The sequence below is a fragment of the Morone saxatilis genome, unplaced genomic scaffold, assembly GCF_004916995.1.
Source record: "Morone saxatilis isolate NCDOM2014 unplaced genomic scaffold, NCSU_SB_2.0 Contig0, whole genome shotgun sequence".
In the NCBI taxonomy this organism is placed as follows: Eukaryota; Metazoa; Chordata; class Actinopteri; family Moronidae; genus Morone; species Morone saxatilis.
This window is the reverse complement of record NW_023339650.1, coordinates 16111821-16123876: the sequence shown is the minus strand read 5'-3', so window position 1 is coordinate 16123876 and position 12056 is coordinate 16111821. Positions and strand designations below refer to the sequence as shown.

At 39.9% G+C, this 12056-nt stretch overlaps 2 protein-coding genes across 2 annotated transcripts; one reads left to right on the top strand and one right to left on the bottom strand.

The window, feature by feature from the left end:
* The first annotated feature begins 156 nt into the window (after nucleotides 1-156).
* On the top strand, nucleotides 157-5300 carry LOC118324616 (cocaine esterase-like). Its single transcript, XM_035657040.1, is given in 13 exon segments — nucleotides 157-169; nucleotides 618-816; nucleotides 1565-1703; nucleotides 1907-2067; nucleotides 2827-2980; nucleotides 3067-3172; nucleotides 3269-3372; nucleotides 3768-3908; nucleotides 4177-4257; nucleotides 4479-4620; nucleotides 4667-4816; nucleotides 4919-4991; nucleotides 5123-5300. Coding segments are annotated over 13 exon segments (1641 nt in total).
* On the bottom strand, nucleotides 4333-8900 carry LOC118323863 (TNFAIP3-interacting protein 1-like). The gene is made up of 10 exons (XM_035655919.1): nucleotides 8625-8900; nucleotides 7455-7573; nucleotides 7238-7316; nucleotides 6929-7003; nucleotides 6777-6842; nucleotides 6557-6670; nucleotides 6318-6446; nucleotides 6118-6186; nucleotides 5614-5739; nucleotides 4333-5507 (listed from the first exon to the last, which is right to left on the bottom strand). The coding sequence occupies exons 1-10, from the start codon at nucleotides 8625-8627 to the stop codon at nucleotides 5367-5369; spliced, it is 921 nt and encodes a 306-aa protein (XP_035511812.1). The 5' UTR covers nucleotides 8628-8900; the 3' UTR covers nucleotides 4333-5366.
* Between the last annotated feature and the right edge of the window lie 3156 nt (nucleotides 8901-12056).

Genomic DNA, 12056 nt, shown 5'->3' with positions numbered 1-12056 from the left:
CAAACCCTCATTACAGTCTTAAAAGATTTAAGCCTGCACATGTTTGTGAGTCATTATGGTAACTGAGGAATATCTAGAAATGCCATATATGGATTTGTAAAATGTTGTATTCCCCTTTAAGGACTGAAGCGTGTGGGTTCAAAGGGCGATGTGCGCATGGGTGGAACAGGTCTGCTTTCTGCTTTCGGACCATTGGCTGAATTAAATCTTGTAACTCGATGTCCACCTGTCTGTCCAGCCCAAAAGTGTCATCCACATATATATTTGTATATATATATATATATATACTTTGCACTTTGGTTATAAGATTGATGAGGTTTGGGACCGAGTTGTAAGATTGTCTGTAAGTCATATTTCCTGTTTCTGTATAAAAGAATTGCTACTGGTGAACGTGAGTTGGGTTCGTCTTTACTAGAATCAGGCTTCTATCAGCCAAACCTTCTCCTCCTGTTCTCGATTGTGGTGCTCCCGCAGCGTTCCTCGGCTCAAGCTGGCAAGTATAGTCATAATCACTACCGAGAAGAATCTCCGAACCCATCTGAACTGCTAATGATTGGATCCAGATCTTAAAATTAGTTTTGTTTGAGGCAAAAACATTCTGTGCTCCTGTGTGTTAGAGAGCTCTGGACTTGTCGTGGCCCTTAAAACCGGCGCTGTGCGAGGACATTACAGGGCAGTAAAAGGTGCCGTGCAGCAGGTGGAAGAGTATTTAGGCATCCCGTTTGCTCACCCACCTTTGGGGCCTTTGCGGTTTGCTGCCCCCCAGCCAGGTGAGCCCTGGGAAGGAGTGAGGGATGCCACCAAAATGCCTAAAATGTGAGTATACACTGGTTCCTGTAGAAGGTTGCTGTAGAGCTTTACATTTAACAATGGACTGAGCTTGTTCCAGCTCATAATGGTTTTCATGGTTACTTTCACTTACTAATGGGGGAAAATAATATCCATAAATAGCAATCACACGTGGACAACCGAGTGATTGACAAAAAGTCTGTTTAAAATGTATCTGAACTGCTCCAACCTGTAAAGGTGCAGATCTATTGGTGTATTTTTCACAATTAAATTAACAAATGATGAGTTACCTATACATATACATGGTAAAATACACAATAAAATATAGTTTGCGCAAAAAGAAATGTTAAAAGACCCATGAAGCCGTAAGATACAGCATTCAATTTGACATTAAAATGGGAATTTGTCAAGCTGTTTGTTCAATTAAAGCTGCTTTTTTTTAGTAAGATTTATTTTTCATAACATGTCCATTGGTGGAGAACTTCAACAATCATGTATCACTCGCAGTCTGATCACACTGGTAATAGCTAATGTTTAACAGTGATGAAAGTAAAATAAAGAAATAACACCTGTAACAGCACAGGAGCCCACAGAGGATGATAGACTGGGAAGCTTAGCATGCACACCTACCTCATATAACTCATATGATCAGCACTGATCAGTCAGATGAAGGATGATAATGGTTTCAACTCCCTACTCATCTTATTCAAGATAACCGCAGGATGGCTGTAGACTCTTAGTCTTGTTTAAATCACATTCTTTCTCCTCTGGGAAGGTGCCTACAGGATACAGCACCTGTGGAGGAAGTCTGGAAAACGTTCCCTGTTAAGTATCCGTCAGTGGAAATGTCTGAGGATTGTCTTTACCTTAATGTGTACAGACCCACTGGGACTGCCTCTGGAGACAAACTACCGGTTAGTAGGCTAAGCGTGCACACATGCGTAACGATTCAGCTAAAAAAAAAAAAAAAAGGTAGTAACTTCATTAACTGCAAGGAGTGAATGACTGTAACCGTATAAATGGAAAACAGGCTTTGGGAACAGAGACATGCAAGCTTAAAAAGAGCACAAGGAAAAGTGTTTCAGCTGAGCGAGTGTTTGTTTGGTGTGTTGTCCAGGTGATGGTGTGGATCCATGGGGGGGGCCTGGCTTCAGGAGGGGCCTTCCAGTACGATGGTTCACCGCTGGCAGCTTATCAGAATGTGGTTGTGGTCGTTGTTCAGTATCGTCTTAGTATTTCTAAGGTAAAAACCAGACTGAAATTCATTTGATGTTTTAGGTTTATTGTCCTGGACCTTGAGAGCTTATTTAAAAATGGAAGGATTGGAATGAATGGATGGATGGATTCACGCTTGATAGTGTCTGAATTGATCATTCAACTTAAAGATAGCTTACTACAGTTTTATAATGCATGATGCACATTTATCTTGTCTTCATACACATGTAAAAATGTTTATTTTGGTATATTTATAAAGAATATCAATTCAAATGTATTTATATATTGGCTGAATTGAATTTTACAGAGTGTTATAAAGCATTCATGAACAGTTCCCACACGTAAAGAAGATTTACAACAATTTATATATGTGTTTTAAATGCTTCATATTTATTAACACTCATCTTTATATCTGTTAACAACTTCTATCGTTTTTTATAGAGCATTATAAACCATTTATTCATTGTTTACATATGTTTACTGCTTATGAGTGGAAAATTGTGGGAATTGAGGTAAAGTGTTACCAATATGGGACGTCATAACATTATTTAGTATCTCCTATTATTATGTTTTGGATGTGTGGAAGGTTTAATTACATATTTATAATTACAATTTTCATAATTCAAGGAAATTGAAGTGTCAAGCTGCAGTGGAAATACCAGAGAATTGCGTAGCATGAAAAAAACAATTGCTGCACTTCTTTCTGTCTGCCAGTAGAGGTCCCTAGAGGTCCAAGATTTATCAGTACTGCTGTTGAGTAATTGTGTACTGGTGCAAAATTCCTACCACTGAACTAATGATTTATTTATTTTTTTAAATAAGCACTGGAGATGAACATGCACCTGGAAACTGGGGCTTCCTGGATCAAATAGCCGGCCTCCAGTGGGTTCGTGACATTATAGCAGCCTTTAATGGAGACCCAAATTCAGTCACCATCTTTGGACAATCTGCAGGTGGCATCAGTGTCTCTATGTTAGTGTGAAGGAAACAATCCAAGCAGGGTTGCTTTAGTCATTTCATTCAGAATCTGGAATACAAACGCTAACACATGTTTCTGTGCAGGTTCTGTCTCCTTTGTCTGAGGGTTTGTTCCACAAAGCTATCGCTATGAGTGGAGTGGCACCACTGGAAGCCCACTACACCGGCAACCCACTGCCTATGGCCCAGGTGCCAACATATACTGATACATTAATGATAATAATAATAAATAAATAAATCATCCGAATCAGTTTCTTTACAGCTGATGTTTAATCTCAAGCATTCTTCATTGCCAATTTGACTGACGGTGAGAGCAACAGCAATGAGAAACTTGTCCAGTGCATCATCAAAGGCAGGTCTGAGGAAGAAATACGGGCCGCTATTAAAACGGTACAGTAAGTACTGAATGTGTGTATTATGTATCTTATTACTCAGGTTTTACTGTTCATTGGTGGTTGCTTTATGGTAACTTTCTTGGTCACGTTTACCATGTTTTTTAATGTCAGTAGAGGGCCTGTTTAAAGCAGCACAAGATAAAGTTTGAATGTGGTCAAAACCAGAGAAAGAGCTGCAACACTGCAACAACTAGCTATTTCAAAAAATATATATTTAGATGTCCATTGATAACAATAGTGTTTCAGATGGTTTACATCCCATTCAGTTATACATTTAACACAATTATAGTCTCAGAAAGAAGTACATCTGACACTGGTGGTCGTTATTTTTGCAGGTATTCGGTCATGACACATATGGGGAATGTCTCATGAGAATGATTTCTGTTCCAGTTTAAGGCCTTTTTGGGTCCAGCTATTGATGGTGTGTTCCTGAAAGGCCCACCTGAGGACGTTTTAAAGAGCCAAGAATTCCAGAAAGTTCCTATGCTGATAGGAGTGACCAATCATGAGTTCGGGTGGATGATCCTGCAGGTAAACTCTCAAGACCTTTTATATACTGATATTGATTTGTTTACATGTTACTGCAGGACTCTAGCACTAACTTATGAGGACTGGCAGTGGTAGTGCTATGGACATTTACATGCATTTGAGCATGAAATATGTGGTTTTTGGTCACTGTGGTCATAGATGAAACCTTGATAATATAGTTTTTCCAGTCTTATAGTGTAGTACTTAAAGTAAAGTATTTATGTGCCTGAAAACTAATTTTTGTTTTGAGTTGAAATGTACTTGTGATTAGCTGTTAGGACCTCCTGGATGGGATCAAGGTATGAAAAGGGAAGATGTGATATCAGTGATGGACATATTCCTTCCCTCTCATGTAAATGACAGCCCCGCCATTATATCTCTATTATTCTAACTGTAAAAAGTCAACACACGTTCACATGCAATGCTTTATTTTTTATGATAAATTAACAAGAAACAGGAAGAATATATACCAAAGAATTACATCAACCATTAATAAATATGCTGTAAAAATAAATGTTCCTATATAGTTTCCCTCTCCCCCCCATAACCCTTTCAACCCCTCCTCTCTGGCAGGCCTCAGGTGCAAAGGAACTGATACTGAATGAATACCTGCAACAGAATGACTCTCCGGAGAACATACGGGATGCTTTCACTGAGATACTGGGAGACTTGGTCCTTGTTCTTCCCATACTTAAAGTGTCTGCATACCACCGAGGTCAACATGCTTTATAAGAAGTAAGAATTACAGCCCTTACATTCAGATGCAGGTGTGCCTGTGTATGTCTACGAGTTTCAGCATTCACCTCTGATGCACAAAGGAACGAGACCCGCTTTTGTCAAAGCGGACCACTATGATGATGCTTTGTTTTTTCTTGGATCCCCCTTTTGTACCGGGCACACCGTAGTTACAGGTACATGAAAGTGGAAGATCCCTCGTTCATTTTGCACCTTTTCATAAACATTATCCACGTCAATAGTGTTTGGGCTGTGCAATAATTCATATTTCCCCGAAGAACCTGTGTCACGAGAAGAGGAGTGGCTGAGCAAGCTCGTCATGGCTTACTTAGCGAACTTTGCACACAATGGGTAGAGTATTTGATTTCACTCTTATCTGCTTCTCTCCTGTTGGGAAGTGTTTAAACCAGAGGTTCTCGTTTTTATGTCACAGGCTGTTAAAGTGTTTTGTTTTTTTGTGTGTGTTCGCTACCTCCACGTAGGTCGCCTAACAGGCACGGGCTGGTGGAATGGCCTCGTTACGACCAAAACGAAAGCTACCTGAAGCTGAACCTGCAGCAGACGGTTGTCCGAGGGCTGAAACAGAACAGGGCTCACTTCCTGGATGTGGTCCTGCCCGATAAACTAGCAAAGTCGCGCCCTGCTAATAATGAACTCTGACCGGAGACTTTTCATAAAGTGCAACGTACATTATCACACACAAATAACGAGGAGGCCGTTCGATTTTCACAATTGGTTATCAAGAGTGTAACGTCTTTGTGACTGCACGTGGTGCTGGTTAAGGGGACGGACCTCCCAGTCTGGAGATTTGGCTCGATTTGTGCAGGTGCATTCAAGTGCAGGCTTCGGTGCCTGAGTCCGATCCACCTGTGAAAAAAAGAGACACTATATTTAAGTCTTTTTGCTTTAATTCTGTATTTACCGCAGCGAACATCGCCAAATACAAGCACAAACTCCACATGCTGTGTTGTACCTGAGGTTTGAGGACACGCAGCTCACTGTAAACTTTTCTGAACTTCTTCTCTAGTTCCAGATACTTCTCCTTAAGCTTCTCCCTGTCCTTCCGCTCCTTCAAGAAGTCTTCCTTGTAGACTTCGGCCTAAAAATGGACGACAAGGAAACATGATATAAGGATTCGAATGGGAATTTTGGGCAAACACGTTAAATACATTTTTTGACAATTTGAGAAATATAGTTTTATTTGCTTTCTTGCTGAGAGTTAGATGATAAGATTAATACCAGTATCATGTCTCCATAAAAACACAATTTTTACTTCTTTACTCTTGGTTTTTTGAAGGAAGCAAGCAAACAACACACAGCTACTAGTTGTTTCCCCATTTCTAGTCCTAATGCTAAGCTAAGCCAAGCGTCTGCAGCGTTCATATTTTCCGTACAGACATGAGAGTGGTATTGATCTTCTCATCTCACTCCCTGCAAGAAATAAACCAAACATTTATGATGGTGAACAAAGCCTCACCTGATGTTTCCAGAGATCCTGTAGTGTTTCCTTGCTCACTTCCAGAGGTTGCAGTGCCTCCTCTAGAGTCTGCACAAACACATGGAAGTATATGAAACCATGATACCACTGATGCTGGGGGATCAAACACTCGAAAACACCTCGATGTGGAACAGTTTTTGCTCCCTCGATCTAAAACAAGAGCACATATCAGGACTCACCTTGTTCAGTCGTCTGATCTCCTCGTGTTGATGCTGCCCTTTTCGGACCAGAGTGCTGTTCTGCGCTCGCAGCTCTTTTGCCTCCTTCTGAGCTTTTAGTAACTCAGAGCTGACATCGCGGTCTCCAGTCTGTGTGAATTTCCCCACAAGGGTCCCATTATTATACACATTTTATAGATTGAAGCCATTAAAATGCCTTAGTTTGTATATGGATTTAAAATAGGGCTGCATTTACTTACCCATGTTCTCTCTTTATCTTTCTTATATAATGTGATGTTCTTTTCTCCTTCCTCGCACGTCTCCTCTTCAAAGTGACTGTAATCGTGTTGCAGTAGTGCTTTTAAATCTTCGACCTGAGGAAAACAGGAAAAGAACATGTGACACAAGGCGGAAAGCAGCGAAATGACGTATAAGTAAAGTAATCAAACAACGAGTTGGATGAATTTGTTCCTTTCGTACCTTCTCTCTGTAGTACTGTTTCATGGTTCGGTACTCTTTAGACCATTTCTCATTAATAGAAAGAAGCTGAGTAAAAGAGAAAGAACATTTAAATACTGAAAGGTACATGTGTTGTGGGATGAACATCAATCTCGGTTCTGAAATGTACTCACCTCTTGCCTCTGCTCCTCCAAGATAAGTATCTGTGCTTTCATTCTGACATCAGAGCAGGCAGCCAACGCTTCTGGCTGAAGCAAACAAAAAAGAGGAACTATTCAAATGTGGCACATGGGCATTTATGCAATATGACTCTATCCACTAACTTCCTTTTACACATTTTTGGAATTTTTGTTCGGGAGTGTTTCCAGTAACACAAAGAACACGGTCATTTTATTTGCGGTCTGGTAATCAGACGGTGACAGCATGGCAATGACTGTAGTTCTGTCAGACGTATCTTCCCATGTTGCATCTGTTAAAATTACCTGAGTGTCTCCCAGCAGGCTGTGGGGATGATGACCTGCACCCGTGTGAAGCTTCTCTCCAACCGAGTGGATCTCGTACCTGAAAACATTTGATCACGTGACAAAAGAAAAAACTGAATGAATGGTCTTTTTATTAATAGCACGGGCTCATAGGGCGTGGCGGTCATATGCATGCATGCTGTTATGTATCTGATGAAGATGATGTGATGTGCCTCACCTGTCCATGTTCGGCAGTGATGGATAGAGCCTGTGGGTCTTCTTTATGTCTGTGGTGGCAGTTTCACCGGCCTGTGATCTCTCCACGGGCGGCCTGTCCAGTGTGTTTTTATGTAGGGACTGTCAAAACACAGAGGAGGACACACATTAGGCATTTCAAAATCACATTCATATGGTATGAGTCTATAAGAAAAATTTGTCATTTTGTTGTATAACTTTGACTTTCTTTAATTAATTAATTTTTTGTTAAAGGTAAACTGGCCTTTTAGCCGCCATTAATGATACAACAAATCCATAAATATTCATATAAATGTATAAATAACGGTGTAATATATACAAAAAAGCCCAACTACCAAAACTAGCAACAAAACCAACCTCAAGAATGCCTCATAAAATAAAATAAAATCCATAAAATAAAAAAAACAACATAAATAAACCATAAATAAAAATGTAATGTATAAAATATAAAATAAATGAATGTAGGGACGGTCAAAACATGCATTATACATTAGACTATGGATACAGTAAGTAATATAGGGGTCTCCTGGTGGTCTATAGGGGTTGAGGTGCCGATGATGAGCCACAAAGTCCTCAGTTCTGGACCTTTCCTACCTCTCTTCCCCCTCCTGTCATTACAGTCCCTCCTGTATACAGCCACTATCTGACAAAGTCACAAAATGCCCCAAAAATAAAAACAAATAATCAGTTAATTATTATTTATTAATATTAGCAATAGACAAACCCACTGCTCCAGTCTCATGTGGATTTTGATGCTTCTATTTTATACCACCATAAATAAAATGCACTGTTTATAGATCAAAACAAGCAATAACAGATAGAGTCACTAAAAAATAAAAATAAAAATACTCATTTGCTGTCTGATTTTGAACAAGTTGCAGGCTGTATGGAGGTGCTGAAAACGGCACAACGTGACAGGTGACACAAACCCACGGAGCATGCGAATTATGTCCACACTGTCACGAGATGAGCCAAAGCTCGCAGGCTGCACATGGAGCACGCACCTTCACAATAAAGTGACATGGAAAGGAGGAGCGCAGCCCTGAACCCGGGCATCAGATCAGTGTGTGGGATCCCTCTGAACACCATCCACAGCTTTAAAGTCACTGAACACACACAGAAAACTGCAAAGAGTTTCAAAAAGCAAACTCACCATAGTACTCTGCTCTGGGAGTCCTCGGCAGATTTCCTCCACAGATTTGAAGCGGTGACTCGCTCGCGTGTTGTGTTATAGTTATAGTTATAAGGATCCCATGTGACGTGGCAAAACCGCTATTATCCAATCAGCTGCCGGGATTCCCTCCAGGGGCCCGTGCGGTCGCAGGGGCCGAGCCCATCTCGAAGGAAAGGAAAGTACAAGTAGTTGATCAGCAGCACGAGCGGTAATTAACCGTGTGTTTATGGTACGGATCGATGACTAAGAGAAAAATCTGACTCCGCACTGCAAGAAGTGACACACGGCGAAAGATCTGACGTTTCACTGACGTTTCTTTTAAATCCAGAATAATTTCCTTCAGTGAATTAATGCTGATTCACATTTGTATTAGTTTCCTTTTGATACGTTGCTTCTCTGTACTGGATTGTGTTGTTTTAAAGGGAAACTCGCCTTTTAATGTAATTACAGTATATATTCCAATAATATTAATACAATAGAGACATATAGATACATACCTAATATAGACATAAATAATTAATACATGTGGTTTGAATCAATGAAAAATCAATAATTTACAAATTGGAAAATATTTTAAAAATGAATTAAAATTACTTACTAACTATTAACTCCTTCATTAATGTGGGCAATATTTTAAAATATTATTTTAATGACAGGAAATACAAATTATTAAGCATAATCTTTATTATCCTGCAGTATGTTCTTATTATAAATATATATTTTTTTGATTGGAGATTTTTTCAAAATGACAAAAATCTTTTCAAAATGTCGTTTTTAATCCATTAAAAGTGAAATACAGTAAGATTTCACGTAAGAAAATGCCAGTTAGGTGAGATGGTATGGTAGCCTGGGCGGAGTTTTAACAGCCCGTCACTTTTTGCAGCGGACGGCCGTCAGTGTGAGCGAACCTGCGGAAATAAACACACCCAGAAGCCGGAAAACCTTTTTAATATCAAGCTGAAACTGTCCAAACAAGAAAAGAAGAAAAAAAAAAATCTTAAACTGCGGGAAAATCACACATCTCGCAGGCTTATCATGTTACTCAATCTTCTGACAGGCTGTTCTCAGGGGTGTTGACTCAGAGCGGACTTGTTTCAGGGAAGGAGGAGAGGGGAAAACACGCCGCCGCTCCTCCTCCTCCAGTAACCGGCACTGAGTGCGGAGGGCTCGACCCCACTGCTGCTCTTAGCCAGTTCTTTCTCACAGAAACCTGGCTGATAGCTCACACACCAAGACCACCCTTTTTTTTTTTTTTTGGTTTAAAAAAAAAAGTACCAACCAATGTCAGAATAAATTAAAAAAAAATCCTGAATGTGATTTTCCGTTTGACATTTCACACCAGAAGAATTACATTACAATTGCATTTTTAAAGTTGAGAGGATGGATTTATTTTTTTGTTGTTGTTGTTGTTGGTGTTGTTGAAGTGGGAGCTTCCACTTACATTCATTTTAGCTGATGTCAGGGAGGTTTTTGGGCTGTGTATTCTGGGATATCCAGCAACTGTTATCTTCTTTTCTAGTCAAAAATAAAAGACACAATCCTCCCCAATAAGGATCTATAGTTATATTTCTGTATTCAATGCAAACCACTGCATCCACGTAAATGGGAAAATAGGCTATTTGTTTAAGTTAAATAGCCTACATGGTCTGTCTGAGTCGCTAATTTCACTCTGGATCTTGGAGGTGATTTCAATGGTTTCATGTACTTTTGTGTAGCTATATTTAGTCTGTGGCAGTTTTTTGTGGCCTGTATAGTAAAATATTCAAGAATAAAGTTCCACAATTTGGGAAATAGCCTATGCTTAGTTGCTTTCTTTCCGAGAATATAAGAGAGGAGGTGATAAATATCAGATATTATGTGTTTAATGCACTGAGGTGCTAGTAGGCAGATCTTTTCAACCCTTTGAGCCCTCAGAGCCGGGGTAGCTTTTCCCCCTGTTGCTGTTATTATGCTAAGTTAAGCTGTTGGCTAGAGATTTATATTTAGCACACAGACATCTAACGCATGGCAATAAAGTGCAAAGTGTATCTCCCAAAATGTGTAACTGCTATTTTCAGAGGGGCTCGGAGTCCACATACGGTAGCCTACTCAAGTGTCGGCATACTTTTGTTTTAAGAGCTGAATACCTAAAACTATGTATGTTTGGAACCGGTTTGCTTAATTGAACAGGTTGCCAGCCCCATCCAGGCTTAGAAAAATGTGCCTTTAGTACCTGAACAATGCTCTTAAAAAAACACGGATATCGTATTACACACATTATTTTCACAGCCCTATATCCAATATGGTACCTAACATTTATCAGTGTGCTAAAAAGCTCCCATGGCCAAGCAGACAGACAAAAACAATGTCAATTATTTCAGCTTTTTATATTATTCTTGACACATCAAATTCCCTTCAATTCAAAGTCCATGATGCATGTAAATGTGAAAAACACTGCAACCACATTAACACACTGCCATAAAGAGTATTATTAGTACAATGGCAGCGGCAGTGACTAAAACTGTGACAGTGTTTACTGACATTACTGTATTTGTCACAGTACCCCATGTAGTGGTTTTACAGAGGGGGGCCTTCTTCATGTAACACCTGTAAAGAGAGAACCCCTGACATCGCTTCCCAGCACCGACACATTTACGGTACGTGTGACACAGCAGCAAGTCACTCGAAAGGAAAAAGGAGGTTATTACTGCGCTCGGCAGGCCTCCTTCTTCCTGCCACAACAATCTCGCTCTAAGACTCAGACACACACACACTCTCTGAAGTTCCTGTATCTATGCACACACCCTCGGTTCACACAGATGATAGATAAGACATTTTGCGGCCTACACCTACAAATATAAAAAACCATAAGCAGGTGTGAATTTTTATGAGCACTTTCTATTCTTCTCAGTGGTTAAAGGGATTTTGCATTTGCATACACCTTAGTCTAACCTTAGGCAGCAGGTTCCAGTTTCAGCAAAAACGAAAGCAAAAAATGTGTTTGGCGTTGAAAAAAAATGGAGATATGAAAATCAACCAAGCACATTTTGTTAAAATGGTCACATAGTAAATGTTTCGGTGTGGTTTAACACACGGCCACGAAACTCATTTCAGTAAACTTCATCGACAGTAATGCTAAGAACTCTGGGATTTATTCTTTTTGCTGACCAAAACTGTTACCTCAACATTTTTGTTTACATTTCATTGACAACATATTACACAGGCACAAAAGGAAAACAAAAGGATGTTTTATTTGTTTATTGGTGTCATATGGCATTTGACATTCCACAGCCCATGTTTGTATTTGAGGAGCACTCCTCAATCTACCAGAGAGATCATCGTTGACTTCAGGAAGCTCAGCACAGACCCATCAACGGCGAGTGTGTGGAGAGGGTCCACACCTTCAGGTTTCTCGGCGTCCTCATCTCCGCC

Excerpts from the sequence above, each read along its gene's own strand:
- LOC118323863 (XM_035655919.1), bottom strand. Across the intron at positions 7,004-7,237 it reads GCCTGCTGGGAGACACTCAG|CCAGAAGCGTTGGCTGCCTG; the intron begins GTAATTTTAACA and ends TGTTTGCTTCAG. Across the intron at positions 6,187-6,317 it reads AGATCAGACGACTGAACAAG|ACTCTAGAGGAGGCACTGCA; the intron begins GTGAGTCCTGAT and ends GTGTTTGTGCAG.